This window comes from Xyrauchen texanus, chromosome 22 (genome assembly GCF_025860055.1).
Source record: "Xyrauchen texanus isolate HMW12.3.18 chromosome 22, RBS_HiC_50CHRs, whole genome shotgun sequence".
NCBI classification, from domain to species: Eukaryota; Metazoa; Chordata; class Actinopteri; order Cypriniformes; family Catostomidae; genus Xyrauchen; species Xyrauchen texanus.
Genome location: NC_068297.1, coordinates 34,619,521 through 34,636,659, shown reverse-complemented (window position 1 = coordinate 34,636,659; position 17,139 = coordinate 34,619,521). Strand labels below are relative to the sequence as shown.

The 17,139-nt window shown below is 38.1% G+C and overlaps 1 protein-coding gene across 3 annotated transcripts in view; it reads left to right on the top strand.

The window, feature by feature from the left end:
* The window catches only part of rbks (ribokinase), a 45,920-nt gene that overhangs the window by 23,179 nt on the left and 5,602 nt on the right, over positions 1-17,139 (top strand). For all 3 annotated transcript variants that reach the window (XM_052153566.1, XM_052153565.1, XM_052153564.1), the window contains 2 exons: positions 7,894-7,985; positions 12,763-12,951. In XM_052153566.1, coding sequence (XP_052009526.1) covers positions 7,894-7,985; positions 12,763-12,951 — 281 coding nt within the window. The remainder of the gene's footprint in view (positions 1-7,893; positions 7,986-12,762; positions 12,952-17,139) is intronic.

Sequence of the window (17,139 nt, the reverse complement as noted above, 5' to 3'; positions counted from 1 at the left end):
TGTATATACACTGCTCTGGAAAGAATTAAGAGACCAATGCAAAATTATCAGTTTCTCTGGATTTACTATTTATAGGTATGTGTTTGAATAAAATTATAATTTTTGTTTTATTCTATAAAGAACTGACAGCATTTCTCCCAAATTCCAAATAAAAATTTCAGACCTTGAATTTGCAGAGAAAACAAGTTCATATTCATTTTTAAACAATAAAATACTAATGTTTTAACTTTGGAAGAGTTCAGAAATCAATATTTGGTGGAACGACCCTGATTTTCAATTACAGCTTTCATGCATCTTGGCATGCTCTCTACCAGTCAGGTGATGTTATGCTACTCCTGGCGCAAAAATTCAAGCAGCTCGGCTTTGTTTGATGGCTTGTGGCCATCCATCTTCCTCTTGATTCAAGCAGCTTGGCTTTGTTTGATGGCTTGTGGCCATCCATCTTCCTCTTGATTCAAGCAGCTTGGCTTTGTTTGATGGCTTGTGGCCATCCAAATTCTTCTAGCTGTGTGGCATGGAGCATTGTCCTGCTGGAAAAATCCTCAGAGTTGGGGAACATTGTTATATCAGAAGAAGCAAGTTTCTTGAAATGTTCTACCTTGTATGTAAATCCAAATGTCCATTAATTCTTCTCAAAGATGAATCTGCCTGATTCCAGCCTTGCTGAAGTACCCCCAGGTCATCACCGGTTCTCTACCTGATCAGCTAATGGTTTTGTGATTAACATTTTTCATAGATTTTTCAAAGCAAAGAAAAACAAAACATGTATACAATGAATCAGCATTAACTCCCATTAGTACCCCTCCCCAATCAAGAACCCCACCCGACCCCAAACAAACATCCCAGTGGTCTTACATAAGTACACACATATACAGAGAATAAAAATAAAGATATATATATATATATATATATATATATATATATATATATATATATATATATATATATATATATATATATATACATACACACTCTTAACTATACCTCTCTCTTAAATATCTACCCCATTTCCCATTAAAATAATCCCATGTCCCCAGCCTTATACACGTTACCTCTTTGAAGGCTGCCACCCTTCCCATCTCCTCACACCACTCCCGAATTGAGGGTGCTCCCACCGACTTCCAACCCCTTAAAACAATCTGCTTGTCTATCATCGCACTGGTGAAGACCCAATCTTTTATGTATTTGTCACCTACTTTGATGACCACCCCATCACCCAAGACACAGAGTCCGGGGCAAAACTAAATCCAAATGTCCAACACGTCACACAAAAAACTGCACCTTCACCCAAAATTCCTGAATCTCAGCAAAACTCAAAAGGTCCATGTATGCCTACAAGAGCACCCATGACAACTTTACCATCAGATTGCTCAATTTAAATTACATAACACAATATTCTTTGTAAAACATACCCCAGCCAATAGGCTGAATAAACTTAAAGAATGTGTAGATTCATTCACAGAACTGTCTCGAAGGTGTGTTCCTCCACAAAACAAATTCCAACCAATATAAATCCGTTCAGACAAACAAGCCTTAATCATTCCAATATCCCACAAAAATACTCCACAAAACAAACTCCATTGAACATGAGGCATAAGCACAAAGAATGAACAGATTCATCCACAACTGTCCCAAAGAAGTGTTATTCAAATTAACAAGCTCCAAGCCGCTAGGCAGAACCAACACAAAAAGAAACAGAACCTCCCGGTTCCTCGGAGGGTCAAGAGTTAAATTCACTCAGAGGCTGCATTAAAAAATAATAATAAATACACCATGACTTACTCAGTCTGTCAACTTTATAAAAGACATAATTTGTGTGGGCATGTAGATATTTTAACTTCAGTTTAAAAGTAAATTTCCATCAATGCAAATGTTTCTTTAAGGAAAAGTGTTATTTCACAAAACAAACTCCAGCCGCTACGTGGAGAAAATGCAAAAAGAAAACAAATGCCACCTAGCTTCCTCAGACAGTCGAGTCAATGTACAGCAAGTCAATCCACTCACATGAGAAACACCCTATGGTTTACTCATGCATTGTTTCTATGAAGGACAGTGCTTGTTTGAGGCATAAAAATACTTTGCGGCCATCCTTGGTGTCTATTCTCAGTTTGGCCGGAAACATCAGTGCAAAAGCTATCTTCCGTTGATACAAGAGTTTCTTGCATTCCTTGAACTGATTGCATTTCTCTCTTGTCAAATTTGCAAAGTCTGGGAACAATAAAATATTGTGATTCTTCCAAGAAAGCTTTCCATTGCTCCTCACCTGGCGCAACACGTGATCTTTATCGGATGATCTCAGAAATTTGGCCAGAATTGATCAGGGCCTGTCTCGCTCAGCAGATCTGTGAGCCAGGACTCTGTGAGCTCATTCGATTTCCAGCTTATGGCTTATGTCGAGCAGACTCAGGAAGAGATCGTCCAGGAATTTCATCATATCTCTGCCTTATTCATGCTCAGGAATTCCAACAATCCATATGTTGTTCCTTTGGCTCCTATTTTCGAGATCTTCCAGTTTATCTAAAATGCCTTGCAGGTCTATTTTTGTCTTGAGCGGATTAGCGAATAATTCCCTTTCCGATGACTCCAGATAATCGATCCGTTTCTCAACATCTGCCACTCTTGTAACCAACTCAGAGAATTATATCGCCATAATCGATCGATATATTCCAGCAACAACCTTCATCAGCATCACGACATGTTGGACAGTTCACACATTTCCCCCGGCCGCACCATCCAAATCGAGTCCCCGGTCTGCAGGCCCATCAGAGGTTTCATCTTGAGCACGTTTGTCTTGTAATGCCTCCAGAGCCTGAGGATTTTGACTTCTTTGCCATGTTTACCTCAAAGAGCAAATGTGTAAATGGGTGTATCGAATTTCACCAGATTATAACATGAAAATAAAAAAAATAAAAAGCAAAATAAACGAATAAAAAAGTGCGCAAAGCTCGTCGCTCACCCGTCTGCTCCTCGCATGGCATCATGTGACCTCCCCCAGCTAATGGTTAAATGGAGACCTGGAGAGACCTTCAAGCCACAGTGTCTCACACCCACTGTGAAATTTGGTGGAGGATCAGTGATGATCTGGTGGTTGATCATAAAAAGAGCCGCTTGCATGCAACACATCTTTTTCAAGATTTCGTTCCGCAAGTGTTCCATATCCGAGAGCCGCATCCCGCCGCCAGATGGACATGAGAGCTACGTTTGCTGCCTGGGCTGTGCCCTCACCAAAGCGGCTCTTATGGAGACAGACTGCCCTCACTGTGAGGACATTTGTCTCCAGATGCTCTGCTCAAGGATCGCCCTTGTTCTGAGGTACACCATGTCCCTTGCAGCATCAGATACGGGCGAGTGGTCCATAGAGGATGTTGCCGCCAATTTCCCCAGCAAGGTTGAGGAGCGCACACATGCCACTGCCAAAGAGCTGCTGCTGTCTAGAGAACTTATTGTTCCAACACTCAGCTGGTGACCCAAGCTCCTTTATTGCAGACAAGCTTCCTGATTTACTTTACATACAGCCACCTGTATATAGGCTGTTATTTAAATTACTCCCTCTCCCCACCCCAGAAGTCACAAGCATTTCCAAAGAAATAACAAAGTCTCTGACTTTCTTCTCAAGGTGGAAGCGAGGGCCGGGCAAACATTCAACATAAGGTTTACTTTTCAGCACAACACAAATCACACAGAACACTCTGCTGCATGCATCTCTCACTCCCCTCCAGCGGACTGGACTGCTCTTTTATATCCCTCTCAGCTCTCACTCCAAAAACAAACAGCTGTTATAGATAATTTCCCACAGGTGTCAATCCTTACCGTTCTTTCTCTCGTGGCCTCGCACTCCACAGAAGTCGCTTGGCCACTTTTGCTGCATGTGTTGCACGTGTAACCGGAGATGACTTTCAGAAAATATAGTTTGAATTAAGTTTATTATTTATTACATTATTGAAAAATAGTTCTAATTTTAAGCATAAATCTAACAAACAAGAAAAAACTATTTGCAAGAGGAAGAATAAAAAAAAACAAGAAAAATCTATTTGTGATTAAGAAAGAAACTTAATTTAAAATACTGTTCAGTACATTCTCTGACTACTAATTTTCATAAACAATTTGGTTTTCAAGTAAATTCCTCATTTTAAAGACAAAAAATGATTGTGCGCTTGTGTCTTTTGTGGAATCAAAATAGACCTAAATTATGGGGTTATGTGATCCAGTGTTCCCACAGTTAAGGGAAAACAGTAAATATCAGCAAATAGACCCTTTTCACATTTCCAACTTTTGGAATGCAGAAGTAAACTATTGCAGGGTAAACCTCTATAGCGGTAAATGGGAGACCACCGCAAATATAATTTTTGTCTACTCATTTACTCCAACAGCAAAAGAAAAATTCCACTATTTCATTTACATGACTTCCACAAGTGGAAAAAATAGAGAGCGGTTGATTACAACAGTCAGAAGAGAGAAGATGCCAAATGTACTGTCAGTCCTTCAGCAGCTGTGTTAGAACTCCATCACAGCAGTGATCATTCATTATTTAAAACTAATTCCAGGGTATTATAACACAAATTATTATGCTATAAATTTACAGTAAATAATTTAAAACATTTTCAATATAAAAAGTTTGCTAGATTTATGCTGTTAATAAGGTGGAAACACATCATCGCAGTGTGTAAAAAAGAGTCTTCCTGTGACTTCCATTTCCAGGCCATTGAAATTAAGAAAAAAAAAATCTTATGGAAATGATGATCAAAAATTACTGGAAAAGTTATGGAAATGTCATGGAAATCCACTGGTCAAAAGGAGTGGGAACCCTGGTGATCGACCAAATTATGAGACCACCAGTCGAGTCTGTTTTCTGTTTTCATGTTGTGATTGTCTCTTTTAGGTTTACATGAGTGCTATATATGGCACAGTCATATAACAACTTTATATCCTCTTCTATATCCTCCCAACACATCATGTATTTATTTGATTCTAGGTGTGTCTCTCACTCCCACTCCCTAAAACTATTTTTAGCTTTTAATCTCATCTCATTTTAAATAAAAGAGAATTGGTTTGTTTAATGCATGAATTTCTCCTCCAGTGGATAAAAACACAACCGGCTGTGTCTCAGATATCATTAGCACCTTGTGTGTTCAGGTCCCTGCTGATCAGTGCAGGGGACCCTCGTCATGGAGATCCACAATGATGCAACAAGTTTCATACACAGATGGGTGACAGTTGGCAACGCCTCCCCCAAGCGCACCCCCATATTCACATTCACCACCTTAGAACTGCCCAGATACATGCTGTTTAGCTTGTTAGTGGGCCATATTAAGTGTTAAGACAGGCCCAGATTATTCTCCTATCACTTGGGATGAATTCATCAGACGTGCGCACATAGCACTTAGCCAAGGCTTAGATTACGCACATGCCACCCCCACAGGCTCATTGGAGAAGAATCTGATGGCTTTTTCCTTAAGCACTGTAAAATGTTCTCCTCATGTGTAGTTAACTTTGGATAACTATGAAGCTGATGTAGTTAACATGTTATTTCATACAATAGACTGGGCACTGAAGAGATCTTTGATCACTTCTGTGTGAATTTGCTTGCATTTTCCGTTAATTTGCTCTTGTTTTTTTTTTGTTTTATTTGCTCTTAGTGTTTTTCAAAGCCTCTGAACAGTGAGGTCTCACGTGGTTCATTCACTCATCTCATGTACTCCTTAGTTTTGCGGCTTTTTTTTTAATCATTATTTCCTTTCATACTATATTACACTATAGACTTAAACAAGTGCTCATCGATTTTTCCCCGGCTCACTTGCTGCCTATTCCTAAAGCAAGTTCACCTAAAAATAAAAATTGTGTCAACAAAATTAAATGACTGTCAAGATCCAAACAGAACAAAAAAATCGCCATACAACTGATTTTCAGTGATTAATGTTTTTATTTTGAACTGTTCCTTTCAAATAGCTATAATATTTCTTCAGAAGACTTGGAACATACTGTAGCATTTGAGTTGTGTTGACTAACTTTCTACACATCTTTTTGGTGTATAAATAACCTTGATGTATAAATCACCATCCACTTTCTTTGTATGTAAATGAGCTTACTGAAAATTATGCTAGTTTAATTTTCGAGTTCCATGGAAGAAAACAAATGTTTTGAATGGCATGATGATAATAGAATATTTGTTTATGGTGGAATATTAAGTGTGTTCATAGCCTGGGAATTTTTAATGTATGTGAAAGTTCAAAGAATGACTGTGTAGAAGAAGTGTCATTCAGAAACATATTATTTGTGCAGAGATGATTTCAAAAGTTGTTTTGGGGCAATGGAATGTTATTATTGTTAAGGGGATTGAGGGCTGGATTGCGTGAGTGCGCAAAGCGCGGTGCTATGCGCAAAAACGTGCGTTAACTATGTGTAGTTTTCGTGTCAGCGCAAGTGGGCGTGGGTGGGTTTGTTTGCACTAACTGTAGGTGTATTGTAAACAAATGAAGTGCCGCAAAGCGCAATTTGCTATTTTCCTATGAAATGGGTCTTTGCGCAAAGATTTTTTAAACTCAGTTCCTGCATTTGCAGTTTGGGGATTCCACCTGCAGGTGGTAATAAAGTTAATGTCCTAACTCAGAAAATATAGTGGAACATCAAATTATATCCCTGACAATTTCTGTTTCATGAAACAAAATTGTTTTTTAGATTTTTGTTAAACTATCTAGTTATTTTTTATTTTTAAATTATTATTATTATGTTTAGATTTAAAATTGTATTTATGATCTAATTTGTAATGGTATTTTTTACACTACCATCTTCTATGAATGTGTTATTTGTTGTATACAGATCGCTGGTGCTTGAGGGAATGTACTATATAATACTATATATTAGGATGCAGATGGTGGAATAACTGGAGAAGAACCTCCAAATTTAGTTGCACTTGACCCAGCCCATTAGTGTGTTATGCGTGTGATTTCACCAAACCCACTTGCACCTAGACTTAGCGCATACTTGCATGAAAATACCAAACCTTCATGGCCATATGCACTGACTTATGGCATAGTGCTGCGCTTAGCGCTAGCGCTCTTAAAATAGGGCCCTGTGACTTACAGTGGAATATGATTTATGATTGAACTTTACTTTGATTATCCTTAATGGTATTCTAAATTATAGGTCAAACTAACTACATATCTAATAGATGATTTACAATGGCCCCAAAATTGTTTGGACACTTGTTAATTTAGAAATGTCATTGCTTTAATTTCTTGTTCAGTAATGCAAACAAAATGTGCGTGTGTGTTTGTGTGTGTGCGCGCGCCCTTTGTCACCTTTAGCATAATTTTAAGGAGAAATAGAAGATACAGAATTCAGTAACAAATCATCAACAGTCAGTATGTACATACTAAAGTCTGTTTCTCTGTAGTGAGATCCATGTTCAGGAAGTATACACTTTGAGAGACATTATTCAGCAGAGATCCTCCTCATGACACACTGAATATTTCCACCACTTAATGTATGTAGATTTTGTGTACAGACGATGAAAGGCTAGACAGAGATAAAAGGGGGGAGAAAGAGAAGGAACTGATGGATTGCGATCTGCATTTTTATGAAACTAGCATTGAGTTGAGAAAGCAGCAAAGTTTATGCATTCAAATTCATGGAAGAAGCTCAATAGTTGAGATTCACAATGACTAAAGTGTGACGTCGACTACGGTGTGTCATGCGCGTTATGATGTGTTCTTGTGTGCGCTGATTTAAATGTTGTTTCCTTAACTCATAACAATAATGTGACATCCCGGAAATTCTTTACTTGGGCTTTTGCAATTTTTGTAAATCAGATTCTTTCTGAAATATTTGAGAACAAAATGGACTTATATACAGTATAACTCAATGTGCAAATTACACTTTGTATATTTCTTACAGTGAAAACCATTTTCAATCCAGCCCCTGCTGTCACAGACCTGCAATCTGATTTCTACAAAGCATCTGATGTTTTCTGCTGTAATGAGTCTGAGGTAAAAGACACATTTTAAGTCACATCACATACACATGGCTCAACAATAAGGATTTGTTTCTACTGACCCAATCAGACTAGTAATTTACATTTCGACTGGCCCTACCACAAATAATATTTGTATTTATTTTTTAGATTTTATTTTTGGCAGCATTTTGTCAAATGTGTCCAAAATAAAGCTTAAGATGCAGTGAAAATGCTGCACTGTCCTGGTGGGGTAAGTGAACATTCCATAAAATGGCCCAAATCACTCTCACACTGGCCAATGGTCATCACGTTATCAGTTGAGTCAGAAGTTCACTTGTCAGACCGAAACCTGTTAAAAACGTATCCAGGTTACTTTTCACCTAAACAAAATTATAATAATAAATGTAATATTTAAAGAAAAATAGTTTTAAGACCATTATGACTAATCTATCATTGTGATTATTTTCATGACATAATAAACCTATTCTCATTACTGTTATACAAAACTACATTTTAATTAATACTTAAACATGGTAGAATTTATTATACTTTTTGATGTATGCTGATATTCAGTTTTCCAATAATTAAATAAATACTGTACTTCAAGGTACAAACAAATGACAACCTATGAATGGGCTACTTTTAGTTGTTTCATTACATTAAACTAAGATAGGAGGAAGTATTTTGAAAAAAAAAGATAAATAAATTTTGCTTCACCATTAATGTAAATTCACAGATTAAAATCCTTTTTGAAATAAAGGGGGAAAAACATGCTAAAAAAAACACATTCCAAACAACAGTTTCCCATGAACTTTGACCCCAACTTGCATTCAGCCCTAGACTCTTTCTTGCCTGTAGGTTTTCAGGTTTGTTAAAGCAGGTTACTAGAGCTGAACAACAGCTCAATTATGCTGCCTGGTCATGACCTGCACGTAACAACAGTAACAACTCAGCTTGAAAAGTCATTACTTGCCCAAGCACAAAAAAATGACGGGGTGTCTGCTGTGTCTTACTGTAACTGTTATGTTGGGAACCGCCCCTATCACATAGTAGCAGGGCGAGATGATAGACAAGGGTATGGATTGACGGGAAACGGTAAAGTTAAAGCAGCCACAGCCAGGCAATCAGATACACAGATGGTGTGTTAGTGGGGCCTCGGGCAAAGCTTCGGCGTGACAGAGAGTTTGAACCAGAGTGCTCCGTCAGGACCACTTTGATGTGGCTGGAATGTTGGAGAGGGAAAAATGTACAGGTGCGACTTAAAAGTAAGAGCCTTCTGTACAAATCAACCCTTTAAACTAGTCCCAACGCATGCAATTACTTACAAACTTGGCGAGAGTGAACGATGAATCATCTGCAGTTTACAGAAGCAGATAACCAAACATTGGTGAGTAATAAGTGTGCTTTTCTGTTTTGGCAGCTATGAAAGATTGATAGCAAAGCTTAAAGTACACAAATACCAAGGTGATACTTGTTGCCCTGATCTCTGAGTGAGTGGCATCTCCACTCGTTTAGTGGGGTTAGATGGGGGTTATCCTTCACACCTGCAGTACAGAACCTGAGTGGATGGACATTTCAAACTTGCGTTAAACTTAGGCTTAAGTTTGTGTGGTCTGAAAGTACCCAGGGCAAGACGTCTTTGATCAGTTGATCACAGTGTTGTACACACATTTTTATACCCTCAGATCTTCGTAATGTTGCAAGGATTGGGGACTCAGGTTGTGTTCCAGAAGTTGAACTCCGTTAGTAATCATTTATGGAGTATCTGTCTTATCTTTCCCATTTGATTTAAACCACTGATCTCCAGCCAGTTGTATGTTCTAACTCTAAGTGGAATACCTGTTATTAACATTGATTTCCAGTGATCCAATCAGAGGTGGACAATGCTAAATACAGGGGTAAATGGGGTCCAAAAAGTTTTGTGATCAACAGAGAATGACCGCTTTCTCACCTGTCAATAAGCCATTATGCTAAAATAAGGGCATTAAACCTTGTCAGTTACATGTAACTGTAAATAACTGAAACATTTTCGTACGTATGCAAACTTTACAAAACTTATTCAGTGAAGCAGCTTCAATTAAAGGGTTAGTTCACTTAAAAATAAAAATAATAATTTACTCACCCTCATGCCATCCCAGATATATATGAATATAGAAAAATGTCTTCGCTCAGTAGGTCCTTAAAATGCAAGTGGATGATGATCTGACTTTTGAAGCACCAAAAAGCACAGACTGTCATCATAAACGTCAACTTTAAATCATCGCTTCCAGTCAGCAGCAGTATGTGTGGTGATGTAATCGCGTAGGCATTTTTACGCGAGAACTGACGCACGTGCGAGCCCCAGAGAGCAGTAGTGTTTACAACTGAGAAGGATGAATGCAGTACAGAGGCATTGTTGGTTATTGATTTATATCTGTATTTGTGTCTGTTCGTGTTTCACAAAGGTGCATTTGTGTGCTTATCCTGAATGTCTCAACCGAAAGTAAAACACAAGATTACTATACGTCCGTAACATGCCAATGTGAATACGTCACACGAGAGACTGCGTGAATTCCGCCCACTCGTGAATGCGCATACTCTGCTGCTGACCGAAAGCGATAGTTTATAGTTAAAAAGTACTTAACCCTATAACGCCGTGTGCATCAAATATGATACACTATGTTTGAGGGCTCCTGTTTCACTGTCTAATCAAACAAATTAGCCAAACAAACTATAGTATGTCAGCTTCACATGTTTATGGCACCATCTAATGGTTATTTTTGAGAGAAAAAAAAAAAAGGTTTTAATGTTTTAAATGGTTTAAATGACAAATGACTATTTTAAAAGTTCAAGGTAACATTATAATGAAAGTTATTGACATTTTTTGACAATAAATGTTTGCTTTCTGAAGATCATCGCAAAGGCTATTATATAATCGGCCGTCTGTGAACATGTCACACTGAATGTTGTTAGATTGCCAATTTTGCCCTGCGATGAGAGAAATCCTTTAGGATTCCCCAAATGTATCTCAGACGGCAGAATCTTGGCTGTACAGTCTGCACCTGCCTTAAGACTAGCCTATCGTTGTTTCAAAGCACTATGTTTAAGTTAATAAATTACTATGTTGAAATAATGTGTATCAAATTTGATACATTAGGCTTTACAGGTTAAATATGCCATTAGCACTTTGTTATTCATCTGACAGAATGTATCTGACAGAACCTTTACTAAGTGTTATATTTATAATAATATTGTTCTTTCCTCTTGAAAGGCTAAAGAGTAAACTTTGTTATAATTAAACAAATGTATTATAAGTATTGGTCAGCCGATATGGTTTTTAGCGGCCGATGCCGATATTTGCCTTTTATCATTAGACAAGACAGTTAAAAGTGCACATTATGAGCTCAAACGCATCTGCTGCGGCTCTGATATGCCGTTTAAGCGACCAGGTGTTGCACACTGGTCTGTTAATGTAGTAACACGATGGCACAAACGAACCATTACTGGTCGTTTACATGTCTCGGTTGCTTCACATGCGATTTTCCTGTTTGGCCCATTTGTTTTCTTTAGGGCGGCAAAAATCGCCTCCTTGTATTGCGATGCTATTTTTGGTGCCCTCAAGAAAAGAATTGGCCAAACGGGAAAATGTACTGGCATTTACCAATAATTAAAGTCGAAATATCGGCCTCATTGATATATCGGTCGACCACTAGCATTATAACACAAACAGTGCCAAAATCAAACAAAGGGAGTCCAAAACAGACTACAGATCCCATCAAGCCTTGATCACTTTACAACTGTGCGGGAAATTCTGAAGGATAAAACTCTCAACACTTATTGGATGAAGCACGACAGAACGTGTCCCCCAATCATGATGTCATCGAGAATATAAAAACCTTGGAGAGCCTTCTAAGCTTTGCTTCCAGCGACAGTATGTGCCACGTCTAGTGGCAGCCCTGCTGCTCCCAGGTGTAACTTTTTTGCCTGTAATTTTTGGAGCTTCAAAGGTCTGAACACATCCACTTGCATTTTAAGGACCTACTGAGCAGAGATATTTTTCAAATTTGTTCTGCTGAAGAAAGAACACCTGGGATGGCATGACAGTGAGTAAATGATGAGAATTTTCATTTTTGGGTGAACTATTCCTTTAATACAGTGTAGAACGGAGGAGGGTGGAACAGCGCACGCCCGTTCCCCAATCAGCCTGATGGGTGCATCGAGGGATAAAGGTGGCCAAGGACGACAGTTCGAGAGAGAGAGAATTACGGGCAGCTGCCCTGTATGTGTAAGTGGGTTTAGATGAGCAAGGAGGCGAGAACCAGCTTAACAATATAAATAATATTTAATTAAATAAAATTACACACATAAACACATACAGGGCAGCTGCCCGTAATTCTCTCTCTCTCAAACTGACATCCTCGGCAGCCTTTATCCCTCATGCGCCCCCATCTGGCGTGCACTGTTCCAGCCCGGCCCTGCGCTCCTCCGCTCTACATACAGATATTCAGCTTAAACAATGAGTGTTCTGCTGTGAATGTCGTTTGTGCCAAGATTAAAATTCAAGATTTTTCTGTGAATTCTCTATGACAAAAGAAAGAGAAAACTGATTGTAGAAAAATACTTGCCCCCTCTATAGAGCACTTTGTGAAAAAGCAATGTGTTTGGGCATCATTTTATGAATCGGGTCCAGACACATTTTAGAATGCAATGATGCGTGACATTGAGCTTGTATAGGTAGAAGTGGCTGCATTCATAGTATGTTTCAGTCTGAGCTGCCGTACGTGACTGTTTCCTCATTAAAATCTTACCCAGCTTTGTGGTACCTCTCTCAGGCAGAGCTGCTGACCGGAATGGCTGTTACCTCAGTGGAAGATGCAAGTCAAGTCAGCCTGGAACTGCTTCGCAGAGGTTGTGGTTCAGTCATTGTCACCCTGGGGCCACAGGGCTGTGTGGTGTGTCAGTCAACAAATGTTGTCCCTAAACCTGTCCCCACCACCCTGGTCACTGCTGTGGATACCACGGTAAGACTACAGTCACTCCTACCTAGGACAACGATCAGTGCATCCAGTGCATCTACACAATGATAGTATTTTAGTTGTTTTTTTGTTCATTTACTACAAGACATTGGGCAGTGGACTAGTGGCACTTGGGATATACTTTTTGATAGATTAATTATAAAGCACATTTCTACTTTGTTTATTTCTTGCAGTTTCATATCATTATTTCTTTCTGAAACATCTGATGTTTTTCAGAAGTTCAGTCTTGTGTTTACGCATACTGCTACTGATATGTCTCATATTTTTATGACTCTGACATCAGCATCTTCTAAATTAAGGATGTGGTTCTTCTGGTTTCTCCTCTGATTGTAATCTCTGAAGAGGCTTACTCATTTCACACCTGGATTTGGTACTTTGGCGTCATAGTAATTTGAGTTTCCTGTTTATTTTATTGCAAATTTCTAAACGTTTGAAAGGCCAAGAAAGTCTTATGAAGAACAGTAAGATCAATAAATTGTAAAATATTAGTCATATGCATCAAGACATACATCTGATGCATGTATGCATAACAATAAACAAAAATGTCATGCTGGTGACCAACAAATAGAGAAGAACTTCTCTGCTTCTCTATTCTTTATTTGAATTATTATTTGTCATTGAAATATTTATGGGAATATAAAGTATGCATTTCAGTTCTCCTTTTTTAAACCATATTTCAAATGGTTAACAAGCAAATTGACATCTTTGTCCTGCACCCATTTGTTAGGGTGACATGCAGACCATCATTGCTTAACATCACTATTCTAAGATTTTTTTTTTTTATTTGGAGTAGTTCAGAGGGATACATGGGGGTTTTCAGCTGTTCTCTAAAACCTTGTAGCTTTCAGCAGAATTAACCTTGCATTCACAGCAATATTCTTATAAGATCAAATAATAGGCATTTTCCAGCCATTGTTAGGTGATACAGAAAGAAAAGCAATGGTATGAGAACATTAGTATTTATTTTGAAATATGAAATATGATGCATACGCAACATTCACTCAAATTTTGTCAAAACATCAAGTGGCCTACTTATCTGTATTATACACAGAACAACAGGGCTAGTTGTAACGCTTTTAAAAGTGAAATTTGAATTTTCTTTAATGTAAAAATACTTTCTTTTCCAGGTTAATATGCTGAGTCAACTACAAGTTAGTCAGTTGTATAGGCTGATTTCCCCCCAAATAGGGAAAACACAGTGGCTCTGTGGCACTATCAAAAATACTGCTCTGTTTGAGCATCCTCAACTGCTCAACATAGTCTCAACTAATAGCATGAGTTTGAGGCCAGACTATACTGTATACTGCTTTTGTCTGACCAGTAGAAGATGAGGAGGGTATTAGGGAAACCTTTTTGAAAACAATTATTATTGTTGTTTCTCTATTTGGTCACAGTTGTGGCGCAGAAATTACACTTCATCTTTAACACCAAACAGAAGAAATTAATAATATAAGTGTAAGTAAATTTTATATTGGTACAGATCATTGAACACACTTTGTCCTAAAATTATATTTACCGTAAAACACACTTGTCCCTTTTAAAAAAAAATAAAAATGTGAAATTGATCAAAGTTAACAGTAACTGGTTTTCCATCCAACTATTTTTAATGCGCATTTTGAAAGTTAAAAAAAGTATGAAATACTTTAAAAGTGGAAAATTTGGGGAAAGGTTATGATGATAGAGATGGATTAAATCATGTCCTCGGTCAATGAATAAAATCAAGTCCTGCCCTCCTTTTTTCTAATTGATTATCCTACAATATGATAAATATGCCACGTTATGGATGTTAATCATAGATTCATGATTCGCATTCACATTTAGTCATTTAGCAGATGCTTTTATCCAAAGCGATGGTGACTTTAATATAACAAGTGCTTTTAATTAGTTTAATTTGAATTATTTTTAATGAGTTTTAATGTTTATACCATTTTGACTGATATGTGTTCAAAGTAATGAGAAAATTTAAAAAGGCATTTATTATTTTGACAGAATTATATTGTCTGATTTCCAACCACAAAACACTCCACATCTCACTCTCTTGTTTAAGTCATACACACACACAGAGAGAGAGAGAGAGAGAGAGAGAGAGAGAGAGAGAGGACAGAATGACAAGTCCAATTTGATCAGAGTAGAATGCCCCTTGCTCCCCTGTCCTCTCTGGGTGACTCAGTGCTTAGCAGCGATTTACTTGGTGGGAGTCCGCGTGGCTGTGGTCTCCACGTGGCCATTCCCGCGCACTTTGATGAACCATAAATCCTGAGTTGTTTAAATCTTTTTGATGCCCTGATCCCTCTTCCAGTAACTTTTTTTGCTCACTTGTTAAAAACATGGAGAAGGGGAATGGGGCCAGATTTTATCTTAATGGCTAGACAGGAGCAAAGCATGTTTCCATTTGTTTATTTTTAAAAGAATGACGGGTTATCACTTTTTAAAATGGAACTTGAACATGTCTGTATTTCCCCTATAATTTGAACTGCATAAGGACATAAACAAAAAACTGTCATCATTCTTGAGCACTATGTGGTTACTGTGTTTATTTGTAAGGACTGTCTTTAGCCATTAAAGGTAAGGCATGTTATTTCTGCTCCACTAGCATCACCAAAGGAATTGGAAAAATAATGAGTGTTTTCAAACAGCCTTTCAAACACTGTTCCATTGGTTGGAAAACAGATAGTCCCACCCTAAACTCACACCATTGGTTAAGCCAATGTTGCCTTGTCGGGCTAGTCTCGACTAAACAAACCAATGTTTTGATAGCACAACAAAACCACTCTGTTTACAGTTTTTGGGGATGTGAACCTACATTAAACTGGAAAGGAGAAAAGTAACCACCCAAAACATCTGACACTTCATCTTTAAAGAATATTCAATAGAAGTTTAAAGTGTTTACTGGTCTTCTCCCTTAGCATAGCTTAGTGAGTCACATGGCAATGCATTGCTTTGTGCGCCTTGGCCTGAATCCAGCATTTCCTGCTGTGTCACCAAATCTCATGAACTCATGAGTCTGAACCTAACCACTGTTGTTCAGAGTCAGACAATAGTTATGGAATGCCCCCAGCTTTATTATTGCATGGGATTGTGTATATGGCTCAGTTTGCAACCAAGTGTTGAAGTGTGATTCCAAATCAGCAACAGATTTTGGATGAGAGTTTAGTTTTTTCACTCAATATTTATTTTGAATCCTTATGTAAATGAGGCTAGTAGTGGAAAATCGTTGGAAAAAAACAACATTAGTTTAGTAAGTCAGAATGTTTCTTCCGAATGTACCAGGACCCTTAGATCTGCCCCATTATGCCGAGATACTGACAAGTGGCATCTCCCGTCACACATTTTTGCATTGGTTCATGCATTTTTACCTTCTCCTGTGGCTCGACCAGAAGCATGTTGTGTTTTCATCATTGGAAAGTCTCGTCTGACGTTGGAACCAGGAAGTAATCACTTTGCATAGTCAGTGATAATTCTGAGGATGCATTTTCCCTCTAAGAATAGGTTAGGTCTTTAGTTTGGGGTAGAGTTAATAAAATGTGCATTCTTCTTCACTGTATTGCATCATATACAGCTAAAAATAACTCTCCTTTTTGTGCCCCTCTGTGGGCATTGCATCCCGAAACTGGAGTTCACATGTGCCCTTACTTTGGCCACTGGAGGCATAGCTTCGAATTTCGAGAAGCACAGGCCGAGTTTAGCTAAAGAAAATTCAACCTACTGTTTCTGAATTCTCTGTGAGATCAGTCTGGGGAAAAATTTGGTTAGTGGGTCATTAGCTTTACCAACTTTTTACTAAGCCCTTGGCTCACTTAAGCTAGAGTTCAATTACAAATGCTGATGCTTTGTAAATTGCTGATCCTTCTTTCAGTTTTCCAAATGCAATAAACCGTATATTTTCTTGCCAATCACAATGTCACACATGAAATATATTTTCTTGCTTTCAGCACTGGGTTACCTTCAACCCTGGGTTAGTCAACATTTCACACTTGTACTTATGAAAGTTTGGTTAAGTCTGGAGTATGAAGTTCTGCTTTTGTGGTACTAACCCTCAATTGAGGTGCAAAAGGAATTCAGTGTGAATTATGAAAGCATTTTATGAAAGCCATGGTAAGGTATGAAAGCATTAACCTGGGGTTAAAATTACCATGGATTAACAATCTCAAGCATGAAAAGGCCTTTTGAAGT